We start from the raw sequence: 13,347 nt of genomic DNA, 5'->3' as shown, positions 1-13,347 counted from the left end.
GTCCTGAATATTGCAAAGCTAAACAGATGTTGTGGTTGTACTGTTATACAGCATATGTCATCAGCTTCTTTATATAAAAAAAAAGATTAAATTTCTTGCTTGGTTTCACATACAGAACCTAATTAATACAGTACATCACCTCAGACATTTAAGCTGTCTGTAGTGGAATGTGGCCTCGTCTACTCCCACCAGATAATCATACTTTTGCAACAGCACTTACTGTACACAGCGCTAGGCCTGAAGTAGTTTTTCAAGAACTGATCTATAATCTGCTACTTAAGCATAAATACACTGCAGGGAGACGGCACAGGCTTGCACTCACGAAGATGAAACCAGGAGGTGCTGCATGTCAGGATCTGTTATGTCAGCACACGTGATGAGCTTTAATGAGCACTGTATATTGGGAAATCACACCCATGTCAGGTTATTTATGCATTATACCAAAGTGGATCCTAAGACCCTGATCAATGTTAAGTAGTCCTTCATCTTAATTAAAAATCTACACCATTACTTAAACACAGTAGGATCTTTTGACTAATGGTGCCTGCTGCAATCAATAGGGAACCCAGTCATGTTATGTGTAGATGATTTAAAGTCCGGCGCATTTACAGCAGCCTTTTGTAGCGCTTACTAAGCACAGATAGCAATTAATAAAGCAATTTATGAGGCAGAGGGAGGCAGGTTAATTTCATTATGTTTACACAGACGGTCCAATAAAGAACAATAATGCCTAAAGACAGCATGTGGTTAAGATTATGATGATTATGTCAGTTTAGATAGTCAACAGACACATTAATACTGAGAGGTTTTGAGCTCTGTTCCTCTCATACAAGAGAGGATATGATACTTTATTCCTTCCCGGTTCTGCTGTTGGTCTGACTGTGTGGCTAGGAGTCTTAACCTCATTCTGGAGCTTTGCAGATAGTAACACAGTCAACCTTTTCAGGACTTCAGCATGACTAAACTATCATATTGAACACAAGTCAAGCTCTGTTTTTACTTTACAAAGCAAAATAAAACCCAGTCAGCCTGGGGAAAACAACTTTTTTTTTTTTTTTTTTTTTTTTTTTTTGCCACAGCAGGGCTGCAAAGCATTTCCTCTCACAGCCATTTCAGTTGAAAACTGACTCAGGCCACTTACAGCATCCTCTAATTACAAAACAGAGTACCCACTCATTCAGTCTTAATGACACATATCACTAGTGGAAATGTCATAAAACCTGGAAAGAAAAACATTTGGAAGGCATCCAAAAAAGCTATGGATCCAGTGAGGTGAGGTCATCGCTGTGGTGAACATAGAGCCATTTGTGGGTTGGGTGTTTGTGAGGCTGTGACTAACAGTGATTCAGGGAAGCGTGTTTAATGATTCAGAGGTGAGTTGTGAGAACTAGACCTTCCTTTTTCCACAAACTTTCAAAGCCTAGTGACCCATATTCCTACTATCCATATTGCTACTACTGCATACCTCTGCATCTAAGACTGAATTAAGTGTTTTACCATTTTTCCAACATTGCCTATTACTCTCTCCTGCTGACTTGACTGGCGCTGCTCGCAGCACTGGTTTGTGGGTTATGCATGCCAGTCAAATGATACCGTGTGTTGCAATCGGAGAAGCACAGATGTCATCATGTTCACATCATTGAGCAATGTGTAAGGGATTGAATACATAGTCCAGTACCATTAGAAGTTATTGTGCCCAATAAGTTAATTTTGCACTGCACTTGTGTGATGAATCTTACTTCCTGAGGCCACATTGGGAACTGTTATTTTTATCTAATCAAAGAATTACTAATTGTCCCTCAGCAGTAGTTAAGTGGCAATGCAATAAAATTTCCCTCATTTCCAGTCCACTAATTTCAAAGCGCTGTGTTCAGGCTGAAGGATGGCTCTATCTGTAAAGGCTTTTGATGCCAGCAGATGAGAGGTCTGCACAGATGCCGAGTGGCTCCAGTCTAAAGAGGAGAGTCCTCCCTCTTACCTAGCACAGACAGGCACGAGGCTACTGCTGAGCTGGCACCAGAACAAAGCCCTCCAACAGCTGCTTGATAATGTGCAACCATTAATTACATTCTGATGCCTCAAGTCTGGCCTGTGTTGCTGAGCAGAGAGCCCTCGCCTTGCCGAGCACGGAGGAATTATGTAAGAATGCACTGCACAATGTTAATCAGACACAACACTGTACTTAATAATGATTGTCTTGCACTTATGTATTCAGTCCCTGAGTCTCCTTTAGGAAATGAATTAATATTTTGCGAGTTGAATTGAGTCTTTGAGAAGATGGTTGTATTGTTTTATTCAGCTAATCTGTTTTCTTTCATTCTGTCTAAAACGAGGATGCAAAGCAGCCTTGTATTGCAAGCAACAGGAAAATGTTTTTCTTTCTGATCTTTCAAAGTCTGCGCAGAGTCGATTTTGGATTTGCATCACATTATGACCAAAGTCTCAGTTAAGTATAGTGTGACATTTAGTGGATCCCAGAGAAATCAGTGCCTGACACAATGAATAAGCAAATCTGTAGGGGTCAAGGACTTAAAGGCTGCAAATATACACTGAATTCCCATTTTCTATTACTCAACTCAGTGCTGTTGAGAGAGGTTTACACACATCCCCCACATACGTGCCCTGTACTAGCTCTACCTTTTACAGAAAGGCAAACATACTTTGTCACTCTCATTTAAGCTCCCACTTAAACTAAATGGTATTGGATTGCTTGAGTGCTGATGATAAGCTACAGTACAGTGAAGCATTTATCATTCACCCTGGCAACTGTGGGCTGCAGTTGAGATATGTCTTCTCCTGCCAAAAGGAGAATTACATGAACTGACCCACGGTGCTGGACTTTCTCTTATTTCACTACTGTCAGACCTTGGAAATAGAGGTCCAGGGAACCTTGTATATTGACTAGGGCATCTGTGAAGTAAAAAAAAAAAAAGAGCAGCTTAGAGGGAAACAGAATTGAAATGTCTTCGTTTGGCTTTCTCTAGAAATGCTCTTATAGTAATACTTTAGACTAATATGCCTGTGAATGCAAATTTTTTGTGTGTCTTCAGGTTAGCCTATAATTTTAAGAGCCAGGAAAAGTAAATAGTGCTCGCATGTTTCACTTTTCTTTTCTGAGTGCTAAAAATGGCAAGACTCACTGAGAAGATATGCCAGTTGGAAAATTGAGAAGCAGGGACTCAGACACTACCTCACTTTCAGATCCCACGGGTATACCAGCACATGCAGGTAGGTATCAGGCTCTAATCCAATTATTTCCACCTAATGGATCTTATTCATAGATATTCTGAAAGGGATTAAATAGTGATGGAGAAGTTGGGGCTTGAGGAAGTAAGGTATTAGATACTTTAAGATGCTTTAAATGTTCAAAAAAGACTGAATTTCAGATTCGAAATCCATCAGATTTGATTAAAAGGTATTGTACTTAGCTGTGCATTATGAAACAAAGCCTCTGCACTCAGCTTTGTTAAAAACTCTGATGTTCTTTCTTCTTCTGGCCCATTGTCTTAACTACCTGGGGAAAAACAAAGTTATTTTATATGCTGTATAATCAGAAAGCTGTGCTGCTCTACCCCAGGTAAGTAATACAAAGGGCTCAGTGTTTGACACCTGACCAGGAGAGGCATCAGTGGCCAACTGCTTCCCTTCCCTTTATAGTTATTCTCCAAAGCAGATGACCTGGCAGTTGGCATATACATCTTCACACCACCAGCCGCCTCAAAAGCGCTGGCTTACCATGTGTCCAGAACACAATGCCAACAAACAGGCCAGGCACAGTGGTGTTGAATGACTTGTCTTTGTACGGTGTGAAAGGCTGATGCTGCAGTTTCACAGCACAATGACAGACGGCGGAGAACCAAAAACCTAAAGGTAGAGCTGAAAGTGTGTGCTCGCCAGTGCATTGTGTGTGCCTGATCTCTGTGTGTGCCAGTCTGTGCCCCCATGCAAGGCTGGATTACCAACCAGGCAAAGCAGGCAACTGCCCCAGGACACCAGACCTCAAGGGGCCACAAAAGCTGCAGGCTTGTGTGTCATCTGGCTTGTGCTAATTTAACTGATCATTTGTTTTGGAACATGTGCCAGTAAGACACGATACCATCTGACATGATGAGGGACCAAAGGGATCAAAATCAAATATTAATACCATATTTATTTTGGTAGGTTTTTAGACATTCAGTGTCATTGTATGAGATAGCAAATAACAGAAAAGGGAAATGTGTGTTATTTCTATCTTGACGCAGAACCCTGCATGTTGAAAAATGATGCTAAAAGGGTACCCAGCACCTTAAAAAGTGACACCTAGGGGTCCTGACCAAGTCTCCCTGTGTGACCAGTAAGGAGTGACAATGTGTTGTGGTGCTACATGGTCAGTGTCATAGACAGCTTAGCCACCAGTACGACCCATGTTGCATGACCCTAACCCTGGATCAGCACAATCTTTTTTTTAATGCAAACAAAATCAAAGCTAAAACAATTAAAGCTATTATTTTGGTAGCAATTAATCGAATACATGCATGCAGTGAATCTGAGGCTTTTGAGGACCCTGGTGTTCCGGGCCCCTGAGTAGTTGCCCACTGCCCCAGGTGGGTAATCCAGAAACCATAAATCAATGCACCTAATCAAATTACCACACAGAAAATAGCTTCCGAGCAAAACCTGTACACACTATGAGCAAGTGCAAGGACGGCCGTTCCTTCATAGGCGCGTGCAGTGTGCACACTGGCTCACTGTCACACTCTTGTGTCTTACTGGGACACTTGAAAAAAGGAGCCATGGTTAATCATATTAGTAGCACCTGCGCTTTTCCTACTGTTACAAGCCAAATTGTCTGCTGTGAAAAAGCCATAAAGCCATATAGGGGCCCGCCCTGCAGATCAATTTTGCCCTGAGGCCTCCTGACAGGTTCGTCCTGCCCTTCCCCCACGGCCGTTCATCCTACAGAGAGGTGTCTTTGTTTGGAACAATGTGCAGAAGGCAACAAAAACACAGCCGGTCCGACACAATGTGCATCCGCGACCACGACAAAAGACAACAGTAACACGGCCACAACCGAACAGCAGAGAAAAACAAGTTTTAAAGGCGTTCTGTGGCGACACCTCACAAAGACAAATAACAAATTTCATGTGTATCAATTAACGTATTTAACATGTCTCTGAGTCAATTCATCCCCAGACAAATGAATTGACTGTACCTGTCTGCCCTACCCCCTGGGCTCCTGCCCTCCTCTCTGCCATCCGCCGTTGCCAAGGTTTCCGTGTACGCGCTGCCTGCGCGAGCGGAGCCGCGCGATTGTCATACAGTATTGCCAGACATGGCGGCGGATCTACAACCCGAGTGGATTTCTTGTCTGCCTTCTTCCTGGAGTTATGGGGTTACTCGGGATGGACGCGTCTTCTTCATTAAGTAATTATCCCTTCAACGAAAACGGCTCAAGTCATTTCTGCCCGTTTCTGAATCGAACAAAGTCGCCGTGTAATATTGAATGATTTTCCCTCTCTCAACAGCGAAGAAGCCAAGAGTACAACCTGGCTGCACCCAGTAAGTGGCGAAGCGGTAATAACCGGGCACAGGAAAACTCCAGGTAAGGTGTCCCTTCACGGCTGTCAAGTTTCAGTGTTCGCCGTCATGTGCTGCTGTTTGCGCATATCCCCGAACCGAGACTTCCCACACTGGGAGAGAGGCTATGACATCCATGCTCTGTTTCTAAATGCACGAGTGGGCTTTTGTCGCTCGTGCTGTGAAAAGTGAGCCCTCTCATGCCCACCTCTCTGCCCTGCTCGTGCCACTTCCTCGTGAGCCTCAGCCTCTTTTTCAGGCTGGTCAGTCAGTGAAGTTGACGACTGGACGTTAGCGTCTTCTTAACTTGTAAGACGACGGCTTTTTTTTTACCAACAACCACGTTGGCTTTTAGAGGCATTTTATTTTGTTTTTAATAAACTGACGGCTTCTCTTGACCGTATAGCCCGTGTGATACGCAGACTTGATGGCAAATCGATCGGTTAACAGACAGATCCCACCGAACAGCGATATCCTATTTGACAGGTATACAGCAACAGCTGCTGTGGACTCAAGTGCTAGTCGAGGTTAGCTGTAAATCTACCAAATTAGCTTCCGCCACGATGCCACTTCTAAAATCCCTTAACTAGTCTTAAACGCAGTGTGTTACGTGGTAAAATCAGCTCTTTGACGTGTGTTATACTGGCGACGATACCATGCGGCTAACTATGTAGCAGCCTCCTTATTAAAGTCTCTTCAAAGCATTCCCACTAATGTCGTTGAGTGGCTGCTGCATCTCAGTAGGTCTTCGGCTAACAATTACTTCTGTTTTTACTCCGTCTTAGGCTGAATGGACTGAGTTATAAGTCAAAATGATCTGAATTTCCCATAGCCCAAACCCATTGCTGCTGAAACAATTAGTTTATTAGTGGATTTGTTGATTAATTAAATGCATTTTGATAACCGATTGTTCATTCAAGTCATTTTTCTTCTCAATTACTTTCATTTGTCTTATGTAATAGAGAATTGAACATCTTCGTGTTTTGGATGAATTGTCTGGCAAAACAAGCAATGTGGAGATTACATCAGTTACACTGAAAGTGTGATGGGTAGTTTTTTTTTTTTTTTTTTTTTATCATTTTCATATGCTTAACAGATTGATCAAGAAAAAAAAAAATGACTGAAATGATTTGTTCACTCATTGACTATTACATAAGAAAGCGGCAAATCCTTAAATTGGAAACGCTGGAAACTGTAAATCTTTGTACATCTTGCTTGACAAATAACTGAAATGATGAATCATTTTTCAAAATAGCTGCTGATTAATGTTTTTTTTGTCGTCTAATAGCTTGACTAATCGTTGCAGGCCTGTATCGCGGTGTGTGAATTGACAGCTGGGAATGAATAGCCCCAGTTAATTTAATACACACAGCATCTGTTTGTTCCACCGGTTTGTGTTCACATGTTTTTTGTGCACCTCTCCCTCTTTCACAGACCTACCCACTGGATGGGAAGAAGGATATACTTTTGAGGGTGCACGGTGCTTTATCAAGTGAGTTCAACACCCTCCCTCCACAAGACACCCACCCATCATAACACCAGAACCTGCATACAGTAGCTAAACATGCCATATGAATTCAAAGTGCTTCCCCTTTTCATATCACCATCGCTGTAGCGTGCCTTAATTCTGAACATGAATTCATTTATTACCAATTTTATCACCTCAAATAAATTAAAAGCTCATTCAAATGCTGCCTTATTCTTGAAAACACGCTGTGTATTAGAAGTAAATATTGCACGGTCATAAATTTGGAACCTTTACTCCCTGTTTCACTACTGCAGAAGCCTATTGCAAAAGTTAATGATTACACAGGAACATTGTGCAAATACTAGACAGACACGGGCAAAGTGTGGTTGCTGTCTTCTTGAGAGCTGTTTTTGTTTATTCAGATTTACCCTGTGCAGAGCTGAGTCTACTTGGAGAGTTGAGCCAAAGTGTAATGTGTTCTCTTTTTCTGACAGTTATTAAACTGTCAGAAAAAACTGTTATCATCCCTGTTTGGGTTTATATGGTCTGCTTACAGTTTAAAATGACACTTGTCTTAAGTAGATGCTGGAAAATATTTCTGAGGTACATGCCAGCCTACGGTATTAAAGACTTCTTATTGAAAGTCTCCTTCCATTGATTTTGTTTGAACATCATATTCCCTGTATGCTCATTTGTTTGTGGTGTGTGGGCAGGAGAAAATGTGATATATCATCCATGTCCGTGAAAGCACTGTGGTTTGTTCAGTTTGTGCCCCTCTGTGTTTGAAGACGAGGATCTACGTGAATTACATTAGTAGCTGGCGATGTTACGTAGTCGCTGAACTACAGTATATTTCGCATTTTCCTCTCTCTCCCGCATGGTTGCCTGATGTATGCAACTGGTGAAAAGAGATCATAAGCGCTGTCATTCAGTCAGCACTGAATCATCATCTGTCCTCAGAATGTTTTAAATCCAAGGATATGAGTTGAAATATTTTGTTATTTTGCATCTCCTAATGAAACACTCCTCTCACAAAGATGGATTTTGCAGATGAATTTCTCTGCCAAAATACAAGAATGCTTCTGTCTGATTGAAGACACTGCAATACACAGGCTACGAATTTAGGATATTATGCCTTATTATCCTCACTGAATCCCCCCTCCGTCTTTGACTTCCTCATGAATTTGAGGCGCTTCATGTGGCAGGTTGCCAGGCAGTCTGACTGAAAGGCAGTAATTTTATATTCCAGTATTTTATCACTGCTTCTCAGTGCAAAACAGACTTGGGGACCACATTCATTAGTTGATCACTGTGATTCTGGCACAGTTCAATGACATGGTAATGTTCTTTGTAAAACAAGTCGCAAACTAATCATGCTGTCCCCTACGGAGTGTGCAGACTGCATTTTGCAAGTGATAAACCATCGGTTTCATGCATTAGCTACATTTTAGACACATTCTTAGGTTTAAGATGAGTTTATAATTTATATTGAAGGAGTCATTTGAATATACATGTTGTGTCCTTAGAAGCTGCAGATGAATTTGAGGCTTGGTTTTAGTGCAAACTCAGTTGCAGTATCTTCTATAAAGCTTTCAATAGCTATCCATAAAGGTATCTGAAATACAACCCTGATTCCAAAAAAGTTTGGATGCTGTGTAAAAAAAACTCTGCTAGTGCTTCTTGACATATACTCAATTGAAAATGAACAAAGACACTATATTTAATGGTTCACCTCATCAGCCTCATTGAATTCTGAATTTGATGGCAGCAACACGTTTCAAAGTTGGGACAGGAGCAGCTAAAGACTGGGAAAGATGTGGAATGCTCCAAAAACACGTTTGGTACATTCCACAGGTAAACAGGTTCATTGGTAACAGGTGATAGTATCATGATTAGGTATGAAAGGGGCATCCTGGAAAGACTCAGTCATTCACAAGTGAGGATGGAGTGAGGTTCACCACTTTGTGAGCACATGATTGGATAAAGGATATTACTACATGAGCTTGGGAATTCTTTGTAAAGTGTTGTTGGTTAACACTACATTGGATCGACTCCATTCTGTTTTTATTTACTTTTTACAGGGTCCCAACTTCTTAGGAATTGGGGTTGTATAAGCTAAACCTGCTGCACACAAGGCCTTCTCTAATACCTATTTATTATGTACTGGCTCCTCTGCTGACACTTAAATTTGAAGCTAATGTAGTGTTGCGTGATGACAAGCATTTAAAACCTGCCTCAGTCATCTTAATAGCAAAAGGAAGCATATTGATTACCTGACAAACTAAATATAAATATATCATCCATATATAAACAAATTGCACCAACCATCTGATCCACCACTGCTCAGCAAAGAGGACTCACGGTTTTATTTGTCTGCAAAGAAGCAGGTGAGCCACATGTGAATCACTTGTAATTACGAGCAACAGATGCAATAAACAAACTGCAAAACAAAAGCATGTGTTCAGCTGGTTTAATTGGGCCATGGAGAAACAGCCCCAGCATATCTCCTTGTTTTGACCTCAATGAAAATCTGACAACGATGTGACCGATCATTCCCCAACATTCATTTGTGTCGGACAGTGTTAGTTTAGCAAGTGTCCACAAAAATAGAAAAATACCCCAAAAATACTGCTTGAGTGCAATGGAGTGAACAGATTAGCCTCCCCTCAGTCCTTTCTCACCTCTCCTTCCCCTCTGACATTCATTAGAGGTGCCTGTCGCGTGGCTTTAATGTCTGTCATTTATTTTTGAACATGGCATGAAGGGAACTGACTGAAAGCTAAAGCGTGAGCTTCACGTTTGAGATGTAAATTATTTTCATATTGTCAGTAAAAAAAACGTTAGGCGTCGTTCTTTTTGTAGTGGGACGACAGAAAACACCAGAGGGCACGCGGCATGCTGCACTGCCAGTTTACTGGGTGGACTACACCATTTAATTTGAATGAATGCTGATGCAGGTTTTGTGGGTGAAATGCAGATAATTATCCTATATGTAACCAGTAAAACATTCTGGCTTGTTTGGACTGTTCCACACATTTTCCCAGACTGTTTACAGGGACTGGCACACAGTTGCTCTGGATTGTTTTACTTAAAGCTTTTAGAGTGGTAGTTTTGTGTTGAACACTGTATATATTTGGGTCATTAGCCTGGCTGCATGCACTGATAAACACGTATTCAAGGCAGGTCAATTTCTCAGTCTTAAATGATGAAGATGCATCTTAGATGTACTTAATCTTGAGTAATTTGGCTGTGTAAAACCATGCCGGTTAATTTCATTGTGATTCATTGTTTTGACAGGGACTTGTTGAGAGGTTTATGTGATAACTGTCTTGGACAGTACTTGGGGCATTTTGAGGCTTAATGTGAAGCTGCCAATAAAAGCCCCTGAAAACTGTCCAAAACCATTAGCCTGATGACAGCTGGATATGCCTTATGTTTTACAGTAGGTTAGCATTTGTCATCAATTTAGCATTGCTAAGTATTGCAGGTTTAGGGTTGTATTTTTGCATGTTTAATATGCATAAACAAGGGGCAAGTAATTGAACCAAACACCAACACCCTCCTCTGGTTTCCAGACTCATTGATTCATTTCTATGACTTGAGTCTTTCTTTAGCCTGTGAAAGGATCTGGCCCGTGCACATGCTGGCTGTGTGGCTTGGCTGTTACCATCTAGTTACACAGTGTGAGAATCAAGGAGCAAATTGTGCTGATGTAGACCGTCTTCTGATGGGATGTGTTCTGGAGGATAGAAGGTGCAGATTGTTGGTGTGATAGTGTGGACAAGAGGCATGGCCCATCACAAGATTTGATTATTTTATGGTACTGTGAGTTTTGAATGAGTGAAGGTCAGCGCAGATGTTAATTGAATCAGTCACGGCTTACTGCTCTCCTCAGACTGAGCAGCCTCTTTGGAGTTTCTGGATTGTTTGCAGGTGGCTGGATGCCAACACTTTAGTTTGTGGAGCTGTGCGTCACCTGGCCAGCGCTTGATCCCCCTCTGGCAGACAGTGAGATCATGGCGAGGTGTGAATCTGCAAACTATTTGCCTGTGAATTTCATTCCACCAGTAAAGTCAGTGCGCTGTGGCTGTTTCAATGCAGCCTCTGATCAGCTTAATTATTTTTCTTTTAAAATGTGCTTGTTTGTTTTTGTCTGAAGAGCTCATACCCATCACACACACACACACACACACACACACACACACACACACACACACACACACGCACAGTGTAATTGTATCTTCCCATCTGCTGCGGCTCATTGAGGAGAGAGTAACGGGTCAATAGCGCACACCCATTTGTCCTAATACATTCAAGTTTTTAAGCCAGTGGCTTTTGGCCCTGCTCTCAACAGCTGAACTTGGCGATAAATCAGAGAACATTGAACTCCATCCAGCCGTTCCAATTATTACTGGTCCTCCAAGAGCTGAAACAATAATCCACACATCCGAGTAACAGGCACTTTCTCCTTTAGATTACCTGTCTGTTACTTTGTACCCTGTGTCGTGAGCTGGAAGACTTATCCGTCAGTGAACTACACTTCAGTGCCATGATCTGTAGCTGGGCTCTCTGATGCTGCAGATAACATGCCCCCATGCAAAATGCTTTCGTCTGCACTGGCTCTGTGTGGTATGCTATATGGAGAGTCAAGCCATTGGACATTTTATTTTCATGACATTTTCTCTGTATCCCTCTCTTGGGTGTACTAGTAAATTCTACAGCCACCCAGAGTGCAGTATCTCTTCAGTTTGTTTTTGTTTGTGACGTAAACCGCATTTTGATGAGACCGTGCCATCTGGCAGATTTGTATTCTCCATTTTATCTCTGTAGCACATAATCCCACATTTTAACTTAAGCCTCATTTTGAACAAGACGGGGGGGGGGACATGATTTGGGCAATTGAACCAGCATTTTGTCAAAATGTCAAAAGGATAAATGGGGTGAAGTCAGTTTGACTGGTTCAAATGGCTTAGTGTGTTAGTAGGAGAGTGATGACCCTAATTATGAGTTTGATGCCTCATGGATACAGGAAGTATTTACAGCAATTATGTTTATGAATAGACAGGTGCAGATCTCCTGCCAGTTCCCCGTCTTGTGCACTATTCTTGTCTCATTTATCCTGTCTGGAAAAGGAGGGGAAAAAAGCGTAACTGCTGAAGCCAAGGCTAATTGCAGTAGGTTGCACAATGAGATAGCTGACAACTTGTTTTGAGGCTAATGAGTGAGGCTCAAACAGCTGACCCTCACTGTGCTGTAAACCACGAGTCTTGCTTGATTGCTGCCCAGTTATTAATGTTTCATTTGGTGACATTTTGTCTCCCTCCTTTGAGGTCAATTTGCCGCTTCCGAGTCCTCATCAGTATAAAGCGCAACATAAAGTATAAATATTGTACTAGTCTGCTCTGCAACCACCGCTTTCGTTAGACACTTCTACTGCTGCATAATTCATCACTCAGAACAGAGGAAAGCATGTCAATTGAAATTTGGCCAATTATGACAAAAATCTCTCTAGTGGATCTCTGTTTAGCTGTTGGCTGCTTTTAGGCTTTGAAGGCCCACACACTGGCTGACTGTACATTTAAATGTAGGAGTATTGGACTGCAGTGATGCGGATCGATATTCAGTTGTGGTGAAAGTCACTCAGAGATAAATAATCAAATCCTCTTTTTTGATGACTGTGGTTTCTCACTGATAACCTATTAAAGTCTCTGCTTGTCACGATGACCCTGCAGTAACAGCAGAAAGCTGTGAACACAACATGGGCATATTTCCCTTCATGGGGTGAACTTATTTGCAAGTAGTTGCCTGTTTAAACTTCCAGCAGATACAGAGCAAGGTGTGTTTCTGGCCACAGGATAAAGTCCAATATTCACTCTCTTTTAGCTCTGTTTTTGGTTTCTGCCAAATAAATGAGAAATATCTGTTTCTGTTAGCTGCTAAATGCTCCACTGTGTTAACCGGCTATTTGTTAGCTTTGTCTGTGTGTCTTATGGTGCTGGACAGGTGACGTATATTAAGTTTTTAGAGCTTTCTCGCTGCCTGCTGTGTATACATTTGTTTGCCATATTTCATACAGTCAGATGAGCAAATGGTTAGAAATTTCATCAACATTTAGTACCAACGCTAGCATAATTCAAGGTAGACATGGGCATTTCAAGCAAAAAATTCACTGGGAACTATTACATTGTTCTATTTTTTCTAATTTAGCGACAAAATACCGCACATTTTCAGTACACTTAGTGGTAGGCTCTGCTTGGATTCAAATAGTTAAACTCCAAAAAGTGTCACTTTTCATGCCATTTGCCCATACCAGTACTTCTCTT

The 13,347-nt window shown here is 41.6% G+C and overlaps 1 protein-coding gene across 15 annotated transcripts in view; it reads left to right on the top strand.

Annotated features, from left to right (window-relative positions):
- Positions 1-5,290: 5,290 nt before the first annotated feature.
- Positions 5,291-13,347, top strand: part of plekha5 (pleckstrin homology domain containing, family A member 5) — an 81,676-nt gene continuing 73,619 nt past the window's right edge. For all 15 annotated transcript variants that reach the window (XM_076732460.1, XM_076732456.1, XM_076732453.1 and 12 more), the window contains exons 1-3: positions 5,291-5,403; positions 5,505-5,581; positions 6,991-7,048. In XM_076732460.1, coding sequence (XP_076588575.1) covers positions 5,312-5,403; positions 5,505-5,581; positions 6,991-7,048 — 227 coding nt within the window. In that variant the 5' untranslated portion in view covers positions 5,291-5,311. The remainder of the gene's footprint in view (positions 5,404-5,504; positions 5,582-6,990; positions 7,049-13,347) is intronic.

This window comes from Chaetodon auriga, chromosome 6 (assembly GCF_051107435.1).
Source record: "Chaetodon auriga isolate fChaAug3 chromosome 6, fChaAug3.hap1, whole genome shotgun sequence".
Lineage (NCBI taxonomy): Eukaryota > Metazoa > Chordata > Actinopteri > Chaetodontiformes > Chaetodontidae > Chaetodon > Chaetodon auriga.
The sequence above is the reverse complement of the archived record's forward strand: the minus strand, read 5'-3'. Positions and strand labels throughout refer to the sequence as shown.